Raw genomic sequence first — 18,294 nt, 5'->3', positions numbered from 1 at the left:
TTATGTCACCTACGTTGTTTTAGACCAAATTCCATCTGCATTGTAACGGTTGTCATTTCTTCACTTCTTTAACATTCGGTTACTTTCAGAGTCCATATTTAGGCTATATGCAGTATGTTCCAGGAGCTCTTCAATTGACATTTTCCTCTCATTATCAGACAAAGTTGATCAAGTTTAAACTTTAAGCTTCCAGGAGCTCTTCAATTGACATTTTCTTCTCATTATCAGACAAAGTTGATCAAGTTTAAACTTTAAGCTTTCATTATTAAGGGTGGTGCAGCGTCAGTTAGGAACAAGCCTGCCCTGGTTGATTAACAATGCCCCCAATATTCAGCTGTTCATGCTTGTATCGTTTCTCAATGAAGCAATCAGTATAGTGTGTGTGTGTGTGTGTGTGTTTTCATTAATGAAGGCATCATCGTAGGTCTAGAGAGGATGATAAGAGTAATGTCTTCGAGATTTTACCACACGAAATGAAAGTGTTTGATGGTATGCGCCCTAAAATTACATTATAACCATTGAATAAGTCATTGGCTGATAGCAGAGGAGCTGAAGATCATTACACCTAACAGTAGCTCAATATCATTGGATTGGAATTTATCCCTGCTGGGAATTGGGAGATATTGTAGATAATACAGTTTCAGATGCATCATTCCTGCAAGGCAATGGATCTTGGACCTGCAATACATGGAAGAAATCAATGTATAAGACTGATTCCCAAAATCGATTAACATGCCCATATTTGAATGTCAATTTGTTCTGGACCACCGATGAAACGGGAATGATAATTCATAAGAAAGGTCGATGAAATAGCAGGTGAAAGGTAAAAAAAAATTTTAGGTAAATAAAGGAGGAATTATCATTATTCACCAGCTTTAGAGTGCCCAATCTTAGCTAAAACTCTAACCTTATTCACCACATAAAACTCTCTTTGAAAGAGAATAGAACTTTCACTAACCTGCAATGTTGTCTGTCGCCTTGGTTCCATCATGGATTCCTGCAAGAAATGTTAAATTGCCATCAAGATAACAACTTACATATAAGTACAAAACTTCTAATTTATATCTGCCTCCCATGACTAGATCTTTTTCATTTTAAGAGCGGACGGCACTGCTACAGATGTAATTATTATGATCATTTTCAGGTTAAAGAAATGTCAAGCTTGCTCAAATAAGAAGACTTATATCCGAAGTAACCCCAACTGTCTACCCAAGTGTTCCTAAATAGATTCCATAGGAACTTTAGAATTGGAAAAACCATGAATTTTTTCAAAAATGAGCTTCAGGGTCTCGTATTTTTCTCCTGCAAGAATGGTTCATCTATCCAAATTTATATTTACTCCTTTTTTCTAAAAAAACATAGCAGCAAATATGCACTTGAATTTTTTATCTCCCTTTTTACTACAAACCCAAAAGTTTCAATATTTAAGCATACCTCTTTGCTCAATTCACTCTGTGTCTGAACCTGAGATGCTGTGATCTGTCCTTCTTGCTGTCTTTTTTCTTGTTCTTGCTGCTGCTGCAGGTAAGGATGGAGATTTGGTGGTGGAAACTGCTGCTGATATGAGCCTTGCGGTTGTAGTTGTTGCTGCTGCTGCTGCAGATACTGTTGCTGTTGAATAAATTGTTGTTGCTGCAGCAGCTGTGGCTGCTGATAGGGTAATTGTTGCTGTTGAAGATATTGCTGTTGCACTTGTAGCAGCTGTGGCTGTTGCTGATACTGTTGCTGTAAAAGCTGCTGCTGAGGCAGAGGCTGTTGCTGCTGCTGCAAAAGAAACTGCTGCTGTTGCTGTTGGCAGTAATAATATTGCCACATGTGATTATATGCTTGATTAGTCTGCATTTGCCCAAGCTGCTCATTGCTTTGCATGGGATTTTGAGAGATCTGCGTTTGAGGAAAACCAGGTAGAGGAACAGGTGGAGTCCGAGTAGGGGCAAAATTCTGTTGGTGCACGTCCTGCATAGACCAGTTATGAACAGCAGCTAAATTAGGATGAGCAGCAGATGTGGAGTACTGACTCTGTGATTGGCCACCTTGTTGAACTTGTGGGCTCTGCGAATACATGGACTGAGTGGGGTAACCTTGACTCATAGGCACTTGTGTGCCAGTTTCACTTTGCGAATGCTGCCTTTTTGGAGACATTTGTTGCCTTTGATGCTGTCTTTTATGAGAGTGCCTTCGATGGCCAAATTTGTTTTCTCGATGAACTCTATCAGCATTACTCCTTTGATGCCAACTTCCAACGTCATCTGGAGGAGTCCTCCGCACAAGTGGCTCTGTTTTCTTGATGTTCTGCTGACTAGCCAGAGAGGAAGGACTGCTCATTTCAGTTTGAATTCCAGCAGAATCAGATGCTTGAGCACTCCTTGGGCTAGATTCCAGGTTATATCCATCATTACTTAGAGCACCCTCCGGCATAATTCCATTGAGCTTGCTGGTTTCTTGAGGAGGTTCTTTTTTCACCATGCTTTCATTTGATAAGCTGGTTTCTACAAAAGTTTCACCTTCCTGATTTGCAAAACTGATTGAATCCAAAGACTCACGATCTAGTTGACCCAATGAAAGTCTCTCCAATGGAAGTTCGTTTACATCATGTTCAGGCTTACGTTCATGCTCTTGCGTGAATTTATTTTCCTTAGAATTTTCTTTTGAAGTTTCTAATGCTTCAACTCCATTTCTCATTTCATCCTGTATTAAATTATGAGATGACATATTGGTAGTAGTCTTTATATCCTCTCCTGATTGAAGCTTGTTTGAAACCTCCTCAGAGCTGTGCTGCCTCCCCCCCTGCAAACTTTCATCAACTTCTCCTGATTGAAGCTTGTTGACTGTAGCCTGGTAAAGGGGAATTTCATGATCTTCCAGAAATGGTGATATCGTGTCTGGTACACAGTCCAAAGCAGCATGGTTAGACTGGGCATCATCATTTTCCGAAGGTTTCAATATATTGTCTCGTGATGGTGACTGCACTGGGATGTCTAAGCTTCTATCCCCAGATGGATGTGAAGGCAAAGGATCAGGACTTTCTTGTCTTCTACTAGCAGTTATCTTCAAGGGTAAAGATTCTATACCATTGATAACAGAAAACTTATATGTGCTCCCCCTTGCAGACTCAGGAAAATATTTTATGTGGCGATTCCATGCTTTTCTTATATCATCTATGGTTCCACAAAGATCAACAAACTGGCCAGTATAAAAATATTTTAAACAATCAGCTTCAAATAATTTAGAAACAACAATACTTTCCTTTTTCCCACTATCTTTAACTTGACTTCACAGGACATCTTACAACTGCCAGATAAATTTACATGATGCAAGATAAAAACCTAATGCTAGGCAAGAGACAAAGAAACAGTGGCGATACTACAGCAACTGGCATCCTAAAACTGGGTCTTCAAGAGCCAGTAACTAGATCTATTTGCAAAAAGAAAGACATTGAAAAATGTAAAGATATGCAAACACCAATCAAAACAAAGATTCCAATCCAAGTCCACTGACTTGTTACTTTTCACAAAGAAAATTCCTGTGTGAGCACATATACAGAAGATACAGAGAAAGCAACAAGAACGGCCAGAAAAGTTTTTTAATCACTTTTTTGCCATAGTCAAAGGCAAAACAGATTAAATGAGGTCAACAATCAATAAAGGGCACAAAAGCAGATAACATGCGGAGAAATAACATCCTCTTACACACTTCTCCAAAAAGAAAGCTGCTATGGATTGTTTTTTTAATTTACCTGTAAATATAAGCTTGATATCTCCTCTGCTTCTTTTGCATCTATACCTTGAGATGGCTGTAGAGGTATCACATCGTTTATTATAGCATCTAAAACATGTATGTCCCTAGGCCCTCCATGCATCATTCCAAATTTTATCAGTTCCTACATAAGTACCAGAATGATCAAAACTTCTATCATCTAATAACAGTCCAGCTCCAATAAAATGGTAATATTTAACAACAATTTACAGGAGGTGTAGGGAAATTGAGAGGGAGAATAGATTTCTAATTTCATGCAACACATGCAAAATTACCATAAATGTTACATAACCTGAAGACTACACAAATGTTCTATTCATGATTCCACAACAGACAAATATTAAATTGAAGATAACGTAACTACCTCCAAAAGCAATTTGCAATGAGGCAGACATTTTATACCATCTATTAAGATGTCTCTGGCAGCATCACTGTTACTGGTAATCTAAAAACAAAATGATGTGAGTGTGTGTATATATATATTTACACATAGACAGTTTAGGTTGAATCTATCAATTAAATCCTTTACCCACCATGTATTGAAGCCGCGAAAAATTAATATACAATATGGGAAGAATGTCAAACTTTTGCTTCACAGCAGCAATTTCCATTGCTTCTTTGTATGTATTAGAAGCTGCTACAAAGTTACCCTAACAAATTTGGGAAAGCACATACATGTATCAGTAATTACTCCCAATCAAGCCCATTCATATAGTCTAAAACGAATAGAGAGAGAGAGAGAGAGAGAACTACTTACCAAACGCTTTTCCATGTTAGCTTTTATTGAAACAGTTTCAACAAAGCTAAGATCTGATTCTTTCTCATAATGAAGAAGTGCTATATGTGCACCTGAAACATCCCTTATTTTCTCCTTAAACCTAGCAGTGAAAAGGTGTATCACTGGCATTCTCTGCAACGAACATATGAGGAGGGCCATAAACATCTCCAGTCACATATAAAGCAATGGAGAAAGCATCCTATAAATAGAAGCAATAAATTGAAGTTTCAGTATGGCAGAAACTGCTTTGGAATTACCAACAGAGTTTTGGAAAAGTAGAATGTAAAATAAGTAAGCTAATCACTTGCTGTTTCACTCAAGTTGCCTAAAGGATAACGCAGGAACATTGAGACCCCAATTTCTTATTTCTGATTAAAAATAAGTATTCTTCAATATTCCAACACACCATAAAAGTTAACTCGAAACAACCATACATCTACATCAAATTGTGATAAATTACATGATACAAATTGCAAATTTAGAAGATAGGGTGTTCTGAATTGGTAGTATCCATTAAAACTATCATTTGGCTTCTTTGAAAAAGTATAAGCACAATACAAGGATGAGTACCTTTAGAAAAACTTCTGCTGCTCTGGCAAGTGCAAAGTTTGCCATCTCTCTTCCACCCTTACTTTCCATGAAATCCACATAACGCATCCAAAACTCAGGATAATTAGCACATGGAATTAGGCATCTCTCATAAAGTTTAACAGCCTACAATGCAAAATGAGACTCAGATAGCAGTTATACTATATAAAGAAAAGCACCACATTTATATACCATACCCAATCAAAGTCACCATGCATATCTACGAAGTTTAAATATTCATGCCAGTTCTCCAATTGACTGATATCAAGTTCCTTCACATGAAAATAAGGCCTTCGAATGCCAGCCTCAAAGTGATGTATTTTTTCATCCAACTCAGAAGCCTCCCGGTAAAATTGCTTCCCAATGGACAAGTATTTTGCCAGTGCTTTAGTTCCATCCATGCCAGTAGAAGCATCCAGCAAATCTTTGATGATACAAGAAATTTCTGCATCAGTACGACATGAAGAGACTTCGTTTTCTACTCTGGGATCTGACAGTAAATCCATATCATTCGGACATTGCATCTCCTCTTTCCAAGTGGCAGCCAACTTCTGGAAACTGAAGACAAATGCAAACAGTTCTACCATAACTAAATCATTGCATCAAATGATAAGAGGCAAACACACAGAGAAGAAAAGGTAAAATACCATGCAAGGGAACAATAAAAGCATCAAAACCAAAGATGCTAGATAATATCAAACTAAGCTAATACATCAACAGCTACCCAAATCAAAGTGCTGAAGCGTAACACCACCACATTAATAACCAATCAGATGAAGAATCTCATAAATGTCTGTATGTAGAGTACCATGAAGTTATCAGGGCTTTTAGAAATGCACCATGATCACCAAGCAGCAGATCATATAATGAGGTAGATGCAGCATATTCTTGGATGTAAAGATTAGATCCGTAGCAAGTCAAAAATAAATACTCTTTTACGGCCCAAAATACTTGTTCTCGGTAAACTAGTTGGAGCGGAGGTTGTACAATGATGCAATATTCAAGAATAATACCAATAAATTCAACTGGCCTTCGAAAGTTCATTTTTGTCTTAAGTGTTCTTTTAATCTTTTCCAGTACATGAAACAAGAATTCTTACAAATCATAGCAAACAATATTAATAATAACATAACAGGCAAATAAACTACCACAAAAGAAGGATTAAAGACTCCTCTCAAGATTCTATAAAGAAGTGAAAATACCTTTCATAATAATGATGTAGCTTTTTGGATGGAAATCTTAGGGTTTGGATATAAACATTAGCTAAGGAACTCCATTGCTCCCGAGAAAACTCAAACTCAACATACTTATCCCACAAGGCATGACATAAGTAATCCTTTCCAACATAGGACATGGCTCTTTTAAATAGCCTGTCAATAATTTCCAGAAAGATAACATATATCATAGACATATCATAAAGCAAGAATATTAAAGACCCTAGGAAACACAAGAGAGCAGGGGCATAATACATGCAGCATAAGTAAAGCATCTCATTGGCTTGAGGCACAGATAATGAAAAGGGAAAAGAAATGTGCTTTAAGGCCAAACCAGGTAGTTTGATTCAAGGTTTGGTCAAGTCGAGTTGAATTGTATTTCTGAAAACAAATTGATCCGTAATAATCCAGATATCCAAATGAAAGACAATTGTACAACCTTATCCCTAAACCAATATCAGGATCATTTCAACAAACCAACTTCGTGAAGTTAGTGACCTGCTAACTTTTGCGTACATAATCAACCGTACGAACATAGGAAGAGATGAACTCACCGTAACAGGATGCAGTTTTTATGTAGTCTTAAGAGTATTTGAACATTGGTGCTGTAGGAGCATTGTTGTTTATGCATTTGAGAGGATGATGCTATTGGGTTCTGCCTGATTATTTGGGTTCTGTTTTGTGTTTAGGTGATCTGGAGTTGGATACATACATATATACATACATACATACATAATATTATGTAAAAAATGGATACATTTTGTTGTTTAACTCATACTACAATTTCAAGCATTGAGATTACCGTCGAATATCATTATCATCTTCAAAAACTGAAACAGAAAAGCCGCAATAGTCAACCCAAACATCAATAGAGTATGTTGCCGATTGCACAGCTCGCTCAAAGACATCAACAGCTTTGTCAATGGTGCATAAGCGCATCATGTGATCGGCATACCTCCTCCAGTAGCCATAGCACAAAGGAAACTCGGACAAGAAGGAGTCATAGACTAAACATATATTCTCTATTTCATCCTGCAAATGATCAACATGAAACATTATAAACATGAGAAACCCATTTATCAGCATTATAAACAAACCCAAAGGAATAGAAAATTAATTAAATAAACTTACATGAAAGAAATTCTCAACCTCCGATATAAGCTTAGTCCACCCATCAAAATCTAATTCACCTTCAGCAATAATTTCTTTCAGTTTCTGCTCATCAAAACCTTCTACAGAAAAAATAAAAAGAGTAGATACTGGTTAGCCTAGAAAACACACACACAAAAGAAGAAAAAAAACACGAACGAGGACAAACAATTTCAAAGGGGAAAAAACAAAAAGTTCAGAATTAATAATAATAACTTTTTTAAGCAAGTGTTTACCTGAATAATTTCCTTTCTTAGGATGCCACTCTGTTTCTGTTCCTGAAATGTGTACCTCCATGTTCGCTACCAATCAAAATACAACTCTGCCGCCTTCCTTCCTTCCTTCTGCATCAAATTGGCGCAATGGCGATTCGCATCATCCTTCGACGATTTTATTATGTGAATGTCCGACCGGGCGATGGACCAGATTATTGCATTTAATTAAGTACTTGTAAGAAAGTAGGCCCAAAATATAATATGGGCCTGGTTGAAATCACGGGTTGATGAATTAAAAAGGAATATAATTCGGTCGCAATTTATCGTGACGAATTATAAGATAATGAGTGAAAGTAACCGTTTAGTCCCTTTAATATAAGGATTAATGCATCAATTTAATCTCTGTACAATAAAAAAGAATTAAATAAGGTCAATTTGTAACAGAGTTATCGGATATAGTTAAAAAAATACATAAAATTTATTTTTTTCATTTGCATTTTAACTCCAAACAAAAGATTTGATTTGCAAAATCATAAGAAGCAAGGCGAAGCCAAAAAATTTAAATTGTAAGATCAATTTTTTAAAAATTAAAATGATTATAAAAGTCATATAATCTAATGCATACTATTTTTTCTTAGCATTCCTCTATTTCATTAGTAGACATTCTTCTAAAATATTTTTCCATTCATGTTAAACATTTAAACCAAATATATCTAAGCATTAAACACATAAAAGTTTTTAAGAGCCAACATACTGCTAGTAATTTTATTTCATAAAAATAAATGTCACTTAAGTGCTTTTTGTGTTATGAGATTACAATATATCAATTTTTAAACACAAAATTTACAATAATCACAGAGCAACAACTATTTCTAAATAAAATGTTAAATTTCTAATTAATCCTAATTTTTAAGGGTTTGTATTAATCAGTTCTAATCTCTTTAAGGATTTGTATAAATCATCCTCTAAAATTTATTATCCACTCACAATATTAGGTACCTTATACAGAATCAATAATTTCAAACTTTAAATTTTAGTGGGATTAATTTTTTGGGATCATTTTTTTCTTGAATTAATACATTAATTATATAAAAGAAATTTAAAATTATTTTGTTGTGAGGTCAATTGACCCTGATAAGAAAGTTTCAAAATATTAATAGGAAATGACATTTTCAAAAGTAATTATTTTTAATAGTATAAGGATTAAAATTAACTAATATAATTAAGGACTCACGGATTTTACCTCAGTATTTCACTGCAGGTTTGTTTTCCCCCACTTTGTTTCATGGTTTCAAGCTTGATCTTGAAAGTTTTGGGAAATCAACTCAATGATAAACTAGTTTTGTGCTCTGCAATTTACGATGTGGGAGAGGGAAACTTATAGGCTCTTGCCTTTTGATCTTTTGTTTTACGATTACGAGTTGTTATTTGGTTTTTGCTTGGAAAATGTGACCATTTGTAGCTACTTATTCTAAGGGTGGTTGTTTTTTTATTATTTGAAATATTCTTCTTTCTCTGAATGGAAACCAGCCGGGTTTTATCTTGAAAGAAAATCCATATTTAAATTTTGTAGTTGAAAAAGTATAGTAGTTTAGTTTCCTATAATTTTTTTGCTAATACATTTCAATGTAAAAGTATGAATATATATATATAATGAGAATGTAAAAATATGATACACCAAAGTACTAAAAAAATTAAAAGAAAAAGTACATCCGTAACTACAGTTGCCCATTGTAGCGGTGAAATAGCATGGCATTAACATATTGATGTTGAAATGAAGTGAGAACGTTAAGGATTTTATTTGAGAAAATGAATAAGTAAAATTTAGAAAGGAAGTAAAAATCTATTATTATGGACTAGCTTAAAGTACGAGACAGTTCCCATTACTGAAAAAGCATAAATTGCTAGGGCAGAGAGGCATCTTCAACAATTTTATTCTGCAGCTAACAATCATTTTGAGAAAGCAGCTATCATATTCTTAACTTATCTATGAGTACAAGAACCTAAGAGATTCTATTCTCGTTTGTTTGTTTTTTTCTTTTCTTTTATCAGTTTCTATGTATACATAGATCAAAAAGTATAGCAGTATATATAGATCTTAATGGTGAGAATATGGGTTTCATTGTGGATTCTCAAGGTATGCTGAAAGTCTCTGAACTCTGTTGTCAAGCCAAAGGAATTGCAATTCAGTCATGGTAAAGTAACTGAAAGTGACTTCCTTTATGTCTAGAGTTTGTTTGCAGCAAGAAGTGACATTGTGGCAAAGATCAGCAAGTAGCTGAATGACACACAGCTGGCTGAGCTTGGGAGTCCTGTTGGCTCTGCTGAACCATAAACTGAGTCCCCACCTGCTCCGGGAAAAGGTGGGCTCATCGGAAAGGGTGGGGTCATGGTCATGGTAGTCGGTGCTGGTGGCGGTAGAGTGGCTGGAGGAGTTATGCTGGCAGGTGGAGTCATACTGCATTTACATGTTAAATAAAATAAAAATATAAGCACATCTATATCCTGATATGAGAGCTGGTTACATGGTGATTGTAAGATATTTACCTTGTTGGCGAGGATGCTGCATAATGGCAGTTACCATTACCTGCACCAACACAAAGACAAATTTTAATTGAAAAGCTGGAAGGTTATAATTAATCTGTAGTTTAGAAACAACTTAATTTTTAACTACAATATCATACTTGGGTCTGTATTTGTAAGCTGAGCAGTGCCTCCAAAAACACAGCTTGTTGGTTCAGGGTGCTTCTGGTAGTAATCATTGAAAGCATAAGACGCATGATCGTGAACTGTGTTGGGTTCATAGCAACTTGCACCGGGTTGAATTGCTGAGCAGTCCGCACCGCCGTATCCACAAGCGTAGTCTAGAGCTACCTGTAGAGCAGTTGGTGAAGCACCTTGGTTTGCAACACACCAGGAACCTCCTGATGATGTTGTAGGAGTCGGGGTTGGGGTTGTCGGAGTTGTAACTGGTGCTGTCGGAGTTGTGACTGGGGTTGTCGGGTTGGTGATTGGGTCTGTTGAAGGGGATGTTGGGTTTGGAGTTGTGCCAGGAGTTGTAGGATTGACAACGGGAACATTATCTAGTACTGTAGTGGATATTGAAGGGTCCAGGAGCATCCGGGAATCTTGGTTTTGTTTTCTCTGATTGATTTCTTGGAGAGGGGGTTTCTTTGAAACACTTGAACCTGAAGAGATTAAAGCAAGTTAAGTAGTTTCCGGCATTAATTTCTCTTTGAAATGCATTTCCTACAAAATATTTTCTTTACTAATATCATCTATCACCTACCAACGACATGAACTTCAATAACTTAATTGAAGTCTTATTAAAAAGCTTCTTTATCAGAAAATCCAAACAAGTTTTGGGACAAAAACAGAATCTAGTTTCCCATAGAAATATAAAAACATGACAAGAAATGAAGAAGAAAAAAATATGAAGGCATGGTTATAATTATACAGCAATCACCTGAACATAGGAGAAGATGCAAGAGAAGGATAGTAAGGAACTGAACAAGTCCAAAATCCATGTCTTGAATAGGCTTGTATAATAGAGGGTTTTGAAAATCTTGTTTAGTAAGAACAATAATGTAGAAGCTAATAGGTATTTATATAATAAAACAAAGACGAGGGCCAATGGAGGTACTGCAAAGAAGAGTCTAGTAATCATCCTTATACTTGTTATATAATAATAATAATAATAATAATAATAATAATAATAATAATAATAAACAAATAAAACATTAAGAATCAAAGCTTCCTTGGATCGAAGAGAGATGGAAACAGAGAAAGGAGAATAAAGGAAACTTATGAAAGGAGGCATCGAGTTGTTGGAACTAGCAAGCAAGGGAAGGTGCAAAAAAGAGGGGGAAATAATGTATGAATGAGGAAAAGGCAAAAGGCTAGTCTGTTGGGAATTTAAATCTGGTGTTTCTGAAATCATATTAATATATAGAGAGACACTGATGTTGTTGGGTGGCTTTTTTTATTCTGTCACTTTTCTACTGTTTATGGGACTGAATCAAAACGTTGGCAGAGGATTACTTTTAGATATGGTATGGCAAAGGGATGATAGTATATAAATGATATGCAAATCATATTAGAGAGGATGCACAAAAAAGTCAATAAATAAAATAAAATAGCACAACATAATAAGAAAACAATATTTTTAAAAAATAACACACAAATTGAATACATATATTTGTCTAAAGAATTATGGGTTGAAATTTACACATCTTAAACAAAATTTATATAAATACACAATATACAGGAATTATCCTGTACCTGTTTGCCTCATGAAAAATAATTTTCAAAATTCGAACTTCCAGGTCATATCAAACCATGCTATAAACATCCACCCAAAGCGATAAATAAATCTTTTTTATTGATAATTGGACATATAAATATTTTCTTTCATTGGTACAGTAAAATTTGTTTTTTGATAAGAATTGATAATGATAATTACGAAGTAATATATTTTAGGATTTTTCAGCTGGGGCAATTGCCTCCGTTGCCTCATGGTTAATCCGTCTTGGCAGACCGTTTTACTTCTGCTGGTGTTCTTGTAGACTGAACTCAGAATCCAGCAAACCTATACAATAATCCCACTTTGCCATACAGGATATAAGCCAAAGCCCTGAGTGGAAGCCAATCAGCTCTCAAGTCTTCATTTTCATCTCAAATCCCTCGAGTGCAGCTACTGGGAAGGCAAATCCAAATCATGCCGCCATTTAGCAGCAACATTTTTGAGGATATGAACTGCAGAATTCCGTAACATATATGTAGTAATTATCTACCCAGGAGGAAGAGAAGAGTTAAAAAAAGAAACAGAAAGGACCAGGATAAACCTGTTTCTAGCCTTGTTGATGCAAATTGCACTTCAACAGATGCTGTGAAACATCGCTCCAACCTGCATATACAGCAGTGTTAATCAGATACCAAATATTGCCCAGCTTCAATTCCTTATCACAGTATTACAACGCCTAAGGTGGTCCCCTTTAGGTTATATTTGGAGCTTTGAACAGCTGGGAATAGTAAAGATAGATTTCTTCAATAATAAAGGAATAGAATCAGGAAAACAGTTTTTAGATTCCTTCATGACAGCTCTAGTTATGGTATTCCCCCCTCTGCTTGAACCGTGAAAGAAGTAATTACCAGGGAAGTTTCTAAAGTCAGGTTCTATTCCATTGCCATTGATGTCCAAATGATTTGGTGTTACATACTGTCCTACAGTGATAACTACCCCAGATCCATCTCGAAGTTCAAAGACAGATTGAATCAGACCCTGTAACAGACAAAAAGGGTTTCATTTTAGATTCTAGAAGAAATGTTTTTCATCAATATATATAATCAAGGCCAACAGCTACCACCATTAGTTCTATAACCATATCAGTGAAAGACTTTAAACATGGGCTTTTATAACTAAAATAGTGATATCAGTTTCCAGCCATCAAAGATTTCATCATTGTACCAAAAACAAAGAGTCAAAGACACCAACCAGACACAGTTCAAAGTTCATTTCAACTTGATGGAAAATTGGGGCAGGGGGTCGTGATAGACAAATGATAAAGGAAAAAATAAGAGAACTGCAGAGGGAGAGCTTGAGTTACAGAAAATGAGCTAAACTTCAAACCTTGCCGAAAGTCCTCTCCCCAACAAGAACAGCTCTGCAGTTATCATGAAGAGCAGAAGCAACCTGAAACCAATGGCAATTTAGAATAAATGCAACTGTGTAAGGGAAATTGTCTTCAATGGCCCCTGAACTATTAAAATATGGCTAATGTGGAACTTGATTAAAAAATGCATAGTTAGGTACCTAACTTTCAATTTGTACATCAATCTCCCCCTGGCTTTACACTGTTAACAAAATGTCGGTAATGTACTAGCCAACCAACAAAAAATTGACGTGTAAATATTGCACACGCGGATAACATGGGACTGCCTCATAATATTGACAAGCAGCAGATAGCATTAAAATTTGGAGAAAAGGAAAGAAGAGAAAATCAAACTTCTGAGAAATTCCAAAAAAGAAATTATTTCCTTTTTCATAAATATTAAGATTTGATTATGGAAAAATAAAGAATATAAAATTTTACCTTTTTGGAAGTACAAAATCATAATTTAAAAACAACTTATTTTAAGTAATTTTTCACAATTTTAAATTTTTATTGATTGATTTATTGCAATATCTGCATGTGTCAAAATCTTATTGATTGATTGCCAAGCCTTTTAATGGTGTTAGGCCATTGAGCAGATTGATACATGGATTGGAAGTTGAGGAAAGTACCGGTTCAAACATTTTCTAATTCCAAGTACCACCTTAGACAGTATCTAACCAGTCAGGGGCCATACAAGACATTATCCCATTGAGAAAGACAAGCAAAACCATAGATAAAAGGGGCAACTGGTCAACTCACAATTTCACTTGCACTAGCAGTTCTGTTATTCACCAAAACCTGCACAGAAGCTGATTATTTAGGCAAGTAATTTGCTTCCAAACAATAAATTAAAGACAAACAATTTCTACAGGCTTCTCTCCTGTCGCAGAAAACAACACTGTAGAGAAGCCCTGGAAATTTAAATCTACCTTGAAGACCATGTCAATCCAATTTTAAAAGTTCCTTAGACATTTCTTTTTGAACAATCAAGACAGCAAAAACGGCATTACCCACTGAATCAATCTACTTCTCTAGAATCCAATGTGAAAGCATACATTCTATGTTCACAAAAACAAACTAAAAGCACAAACGTTAGGATGAAGTAAAAGTGCATACAACTACAGGCAATGTAACCAACGGGGCAGTATCAGCAACAACATTCTTCTGGTACTGTGGATCCCTCCCAACTGTGTAAATGATCTGCCCAGTTTTACAAGCAAGAGGAAACACCAAAACTACTTAATTAGTCAAAGAGATCAGACATATGGATCAATAAAACGTTTTTCTTGTAGCAATTGCATCATAGGCAAGCTACTTTCACAAGGCCAAAATACAGGGATAAAGAAGAAAATAGCTCAAAATCTCACAGCAAGCACATTAAAACAGAGAAAAGAAAGAAAAGAGAGAGAGAGAGAGAGCAAGCAGTAAGCCTTCTTTGAAGTTAAAACCGTAATGAATGACATACCGTTTCCCCTTTATTCAGAAATAGCTTGGCAATTTCAATTCCAGCCTGAAATACACAAAAATCAGAGTGACAGAGATGATGATCATCAAACCTATATGTCGGATAGAAAGGTAAAACTAACTGGGAGGCAAAATCAAACAAACCTGGACTAGTCCTCCAAGATTGTCTCTAAGATCCAGAATGAAATATGAAGCACCCATATCCTGAAGTCGCTTCATTGCTGCAGTACAGGAGTATGTAAATAAGAGAAGGAAAAACCAACCCCATGAACATAGTTAGTTGCACTAGCGTAGCATCGCAGTTTCAAGCTATAAGACAATAGACCTCAATAGCAGAAGACATAAAACTCTTAAATCATCAATACAGGAAAAATATGAACAGAGAAAGAAATTTTTCATGACTCAAGAAATTCGTTAGAAGACGGAAGAAACAACCATTGATTGTAAATATATCATAAAGGCTTGTATTTGTTTTTCGTGCTAAAAAATCTGTTTCCTATTGTATAACAAAGCTAACCCTCTATTTGCTTTGATTTTTTGGTAAAACTTGTATTCTGGAAGCAGTAAGTGCGTGTGGGAAAAAGTGGGAGGGAATAAACACTTAAACAGTCATAGCTTGCATTATTTTTCAAAGACACATAAAAAAATTTTTAAGTTATTCATCACAAACATGCTCATCATAAATAGCAATCAGGTGAGATCCACTAAAATAAAAATAAAAATTACCAATGACCAGATCTTTTCTAGCCAATGCATTGAACTCCTTTAGCCTCATATACCCAACAGAACTGGGGCTATTACTAACTTGTTCCAACCGATAAAAAACAGGTGATCGAGCAACAAGTTGTCTTTGGATTTCTAGAGATTCAGTAGGTCCACAATTGCCATGCCTGATCTAAAATTGAGAGACGATCATTGGGTGAAGAAGGAACATGTATCAAGGTTAACAATGAACTGCTATATTCATAGGGCTAATTTAGAGCACAACCTTAATGGTCACAAAGGTTTCATTAGGACCTTGTAACAAAGATGAAACTTCAAAGGCCGATTTCCCCACAACATCCTCTCCATTAACAGCTAAAACTTCATCTCCCTATCAAAAGAAATTACTAATATAAGGAAACAAATAAGCCATACATATGAACACTATAGAGAAATTAAATCAACACTTGCATATAGAATCTTCAAATTTTTTGCTGCATACATGCAAGAGCATTATTTATTCTATTAAATAAATAAAGAAGGCACCACCATCCACTCTCCATAGTATTTTTGTCCTCCTGTAATCTCACTCACCCTCCTCATCTTGGATTCTTAGTTCTCTAGTCACTGTTTATTCAATGAAACGGCAACAACAAACAAGCAATTTATACCTGTGACTTGGCCATTCATATATGTCCATAGAAAACAGTGCGGATATATTAGAAAAGTGGGAAAATAGCACACAATATCTAGCTAAGCAGAAAGCAAAATATCAGAATTTTTTTTTCTAAAGATAAATGAGTAGACGGAGATAAAGAAACTAAAAACGTTGTTAGAACCAACAAAATAATTGACCAATGCAAGTATACAACTACTACGGATATATACCTGTCTTACTCCTGCGGTATGAGCAGGTCCATCCAATATAAGTCCTTGTACCTTCAGTTTTACACTGCCAGTATCATCTGGAACTTCCCTAATGTTTATTCCAATACCAGTGATGTCATACCTCGCCATCTTTGAGAACTTTCAACAGTGACAAAAAAGTGACCCAAAATGCCAATTGCCATGTAAAAAGGGGGAAAAAAAACTAAAAAATCCATCAGTAAATAAATATCGCATATATTTATATTTGATGCACTTTCAGCTTACATGTAAAGAATGTTACTTTAAGGTGATTCAGTAAAGAATTACCTCGGCTGGTGAGAGGAATCGCGTGTAAGGATCCCCTAAACTCGCCAGCATTCTTTTGATTAACTCATGAGCCTTAGACCTCGTTTGAATCGAAGTCCCCAAAATATCCTCCTTCTTTTGCTGCGACGAGCAAACGATGTTAAAAAATAAAAGCAGGAAAACGGAAATAGCCACAAAACAAAAAGATAAAAATAAACATTACCTCCCAGGACTGAGGAGACCAGCGGTGGCGACCGGTATCGAGAAAGCTATCATTTACGATCTGCCAAGCTTCTTGTACGATTTCTTCATTGGTGACGAATTCAGGTTTGAGCACAAACTTATTTTGTAGTTCTTCTTCTTCTTCTTCGTTGCAACGATCGGGTAGCGGAGTTGAAAGTTGGGGTGGTCGAGGAGGTTGAAAAGGCGGCGAATCGCTAGAAAGGGCAGGAGACGAGGAAGAAACTAGGAGAGTTAAAGAGAGAGCTCCGGAAAGAGCAGTAATCAGGGTTTTCTTGGTCCAAACGGCGGCGGCCGGAAGAAATGACGGAGGAGGTTTCTGAGGTGGCGTTGGAGAGAGTGAAGGTGGAGAGTTGCAGTTGCAGAGTAAGATTCTCATCTTCTTTCTTTTGGTTAGCAAAGAGATGGGGTTACCGCCACTATTATTTACAAGCAGCTATTTGCATGCGCGGACGAGCGCGTGTGAATTTAAAAGATGAAAATCCCTTCTTGCTTTCTTCCTTCAAATTGAAAGCATAAACAACAGCACTCTACTTAAAAACTGCAAATTAACTCATCCATTAAATTTCTATCAATTAAATAATTGTGCATAACGTTAAACTCATGCTATAAATTATTTTTAATGGATAAATTAAAAAATTTATTCGAGTATGTTTTTTATTATTTTAATTGCTGAACTATTAAATTTTTTAAACTAAATATTTTAATCACTCTAAGTTTATGTAGGATTTTTATTAGTCTAGAAATAATATTAGTTCTCTAATATTTATACAATCTATCAATTTGATCCTAAATATAAAAATTTAATAAATTTAGCCATTAATATTTATAAAAGTTATCCTTTTAGTTCTAATTCTAAAAAATTAATAAATTTAGCTCTCAAGTATTTTGAAATTTATCAATTTAGTCTAAACTCTAAAAGTTAAAAATATTCAAAAACGTTTTAGCTATTCATCCATTGACTAACCTATGTGAATTATTAAAATAGTAAAAAGAGTACCATTTTTCAAATCACTTGAGATAATTTCTTTTACTATAATTTAAACTTCACACTGAATCAAATCAATTGATTTGGAACCTATATGAAATGCATTAGTACCTGAACAATAATATTTTTAATACATGTATTTTCTTTCGGATCTTTTTTTTTGTGTGTGTGTGTGTTTTATCCCAACTTTTTAGAGCTCTTTTGCAAGTGATTTGAAAGAGAGTACTATTTTTCTTATTTATAATATCTTATATTGGTTAGACAATAGGTTATAAAGAGCTAAAATGAATTTTTAAAAAGTATATGTTTTAAAAAAACTTAGAGTTAAGACTAAATTGATAGATTTTGTAAATGTTGAGGCCAAAATCATTGA

General features: G+C 35.3%; 3 protein-coding genes across 7 annotated transcripts; all 3 read right to left on the bottom strand.

Moving 5' to 3' along the window:
• Positions 1–439: 439 nt before the first annotated feature.
• On the bottom strand, positions 440–7,965 carry LOC108453470 (pre-mRNA-processing factor 39-2). 5 transcript variants are annotated; one of them, XM_053028214.1, is made up of 13 exons: positions 7,722–7,965; positions 7,468–7,565; positions 7,139–7,368; positions 6,325–6,492; positions 5,320–5,680; positions 5,105–5,248; positions 4,514–4,666; positions 4,290–4,406; positions 4,121–4,201; positions 3,737–3,880; positions 1,435–3,183; positions 959–997; positions 440–678 (listed from the first exon to the last, which is right to left on the bottom strand). In XM_053028214.1, the coding sequence occupies exons 1-13, from the start codon at positions 7,780–7,782 to the stop codon at positions 598–600; spliced, it is 3,426 nt and encodes a 1,141-aa protein (XP_052884174.1). In that variant the 5' UTR covers positions 7,783–7,965; the 3' UTR covers positions 440–597. The 5 variants fall into 5 exon arrangements, with proteins under 5 accessions (XP_052884174.1, XP_052884173.1, XP_052884176.1 ...); XM_053028213.1 differs by having other exon boundaries at positions 7,468–7,568; positions 7,722–7,947; XM_053028216.1 differs by lacking the exon at positions 4,121–4,201 and having other exon boundaries at positions 7,722–7,964.
• Positions 7,966–9,546: 1,581 nt separating this feature from the next.
• Positions 9,547–11,354, bottom strand: LOC108451252 (PLASMODESMATA CALLOSE-BINDING PROTEIN 1-like). The gene is made up of 4 exons (XM_017748964.2): positions 11,167–11,354; positions 10,385–10,888; positions 10,248–10,287; positions 9,547–10,158 (listed from the first exon to the last, which is right to left on the bottom strand). The coding sequence occupies exons 1-4, from the start codon at positions 11,225–11,227 to the stop codon at positions 9,927–9,929; spliced, it is 837 nt and encodes a 278-aa protein (XP_017604453.2). The 5' UTR covers positions 11,228–11,354; the 3' UTR covers positions 9,547–9,926.
• Positions 11,355–11,862: 508 nt separating this feature from the next.
• Positions 11,863–17,496, bottom strand: LOC108449936 (carboxyl-terminal-processing peptidase 1, chloroplastic). The gene is made up of 13 exons (XM_017747328.2): positions 16,917–17,496; positions 16,715–16,834; positions 16,409–16,546; positions 15,807–15,911; positions 15,545–15,713; positions 14,963–15,039; positions 14,820–14,864; positions 14,471–14,554; positions 14,114–14,152; positions 13,330–13,392; positions 12,852–12,981; positions 12,545–12,606; positions 11,863–12,455 (listed from the first exon to the last, which is right to left on the bottom strand). The coding sequence occupies exons 1-12, from the start codon at positions 17,310–17,312 to the stop codon at positions 12,551–12,553; spliced, it is 1,422 nt and encodes a 473-aa protein (XP_017602817.1). The 5' UTR covers positions 17,313–17,496; the 3' UTR covers positions 11,863–12,455; positions 12,545–12,550.
• Between the last annotated feature and the right edge of the window lie 798 nt (positions 17,497–18,294).

The sequence above is a fragment of the Gossypium arboreum genome, chromosome 5 (assembly GCF_025698485.1).
Source record: "Gossypium arboreum isolate Shixiya-1 chromosome 5, ASM2569848v2, whole genome shotgun sequence".
In the NCBI taxonomy this organism is placed as follows: Eukaryota; Viridiplantae; Streptophyta; class Magnoliopsida; order Malvales; family Malvaceae; genus Gossypium; species Gossypium arboreum.
The sequence above is the reverse complement of the archived record's forward strand: the minus strand, read 5'-3'. Positions and strand labels throughout refer to the sequence as shown.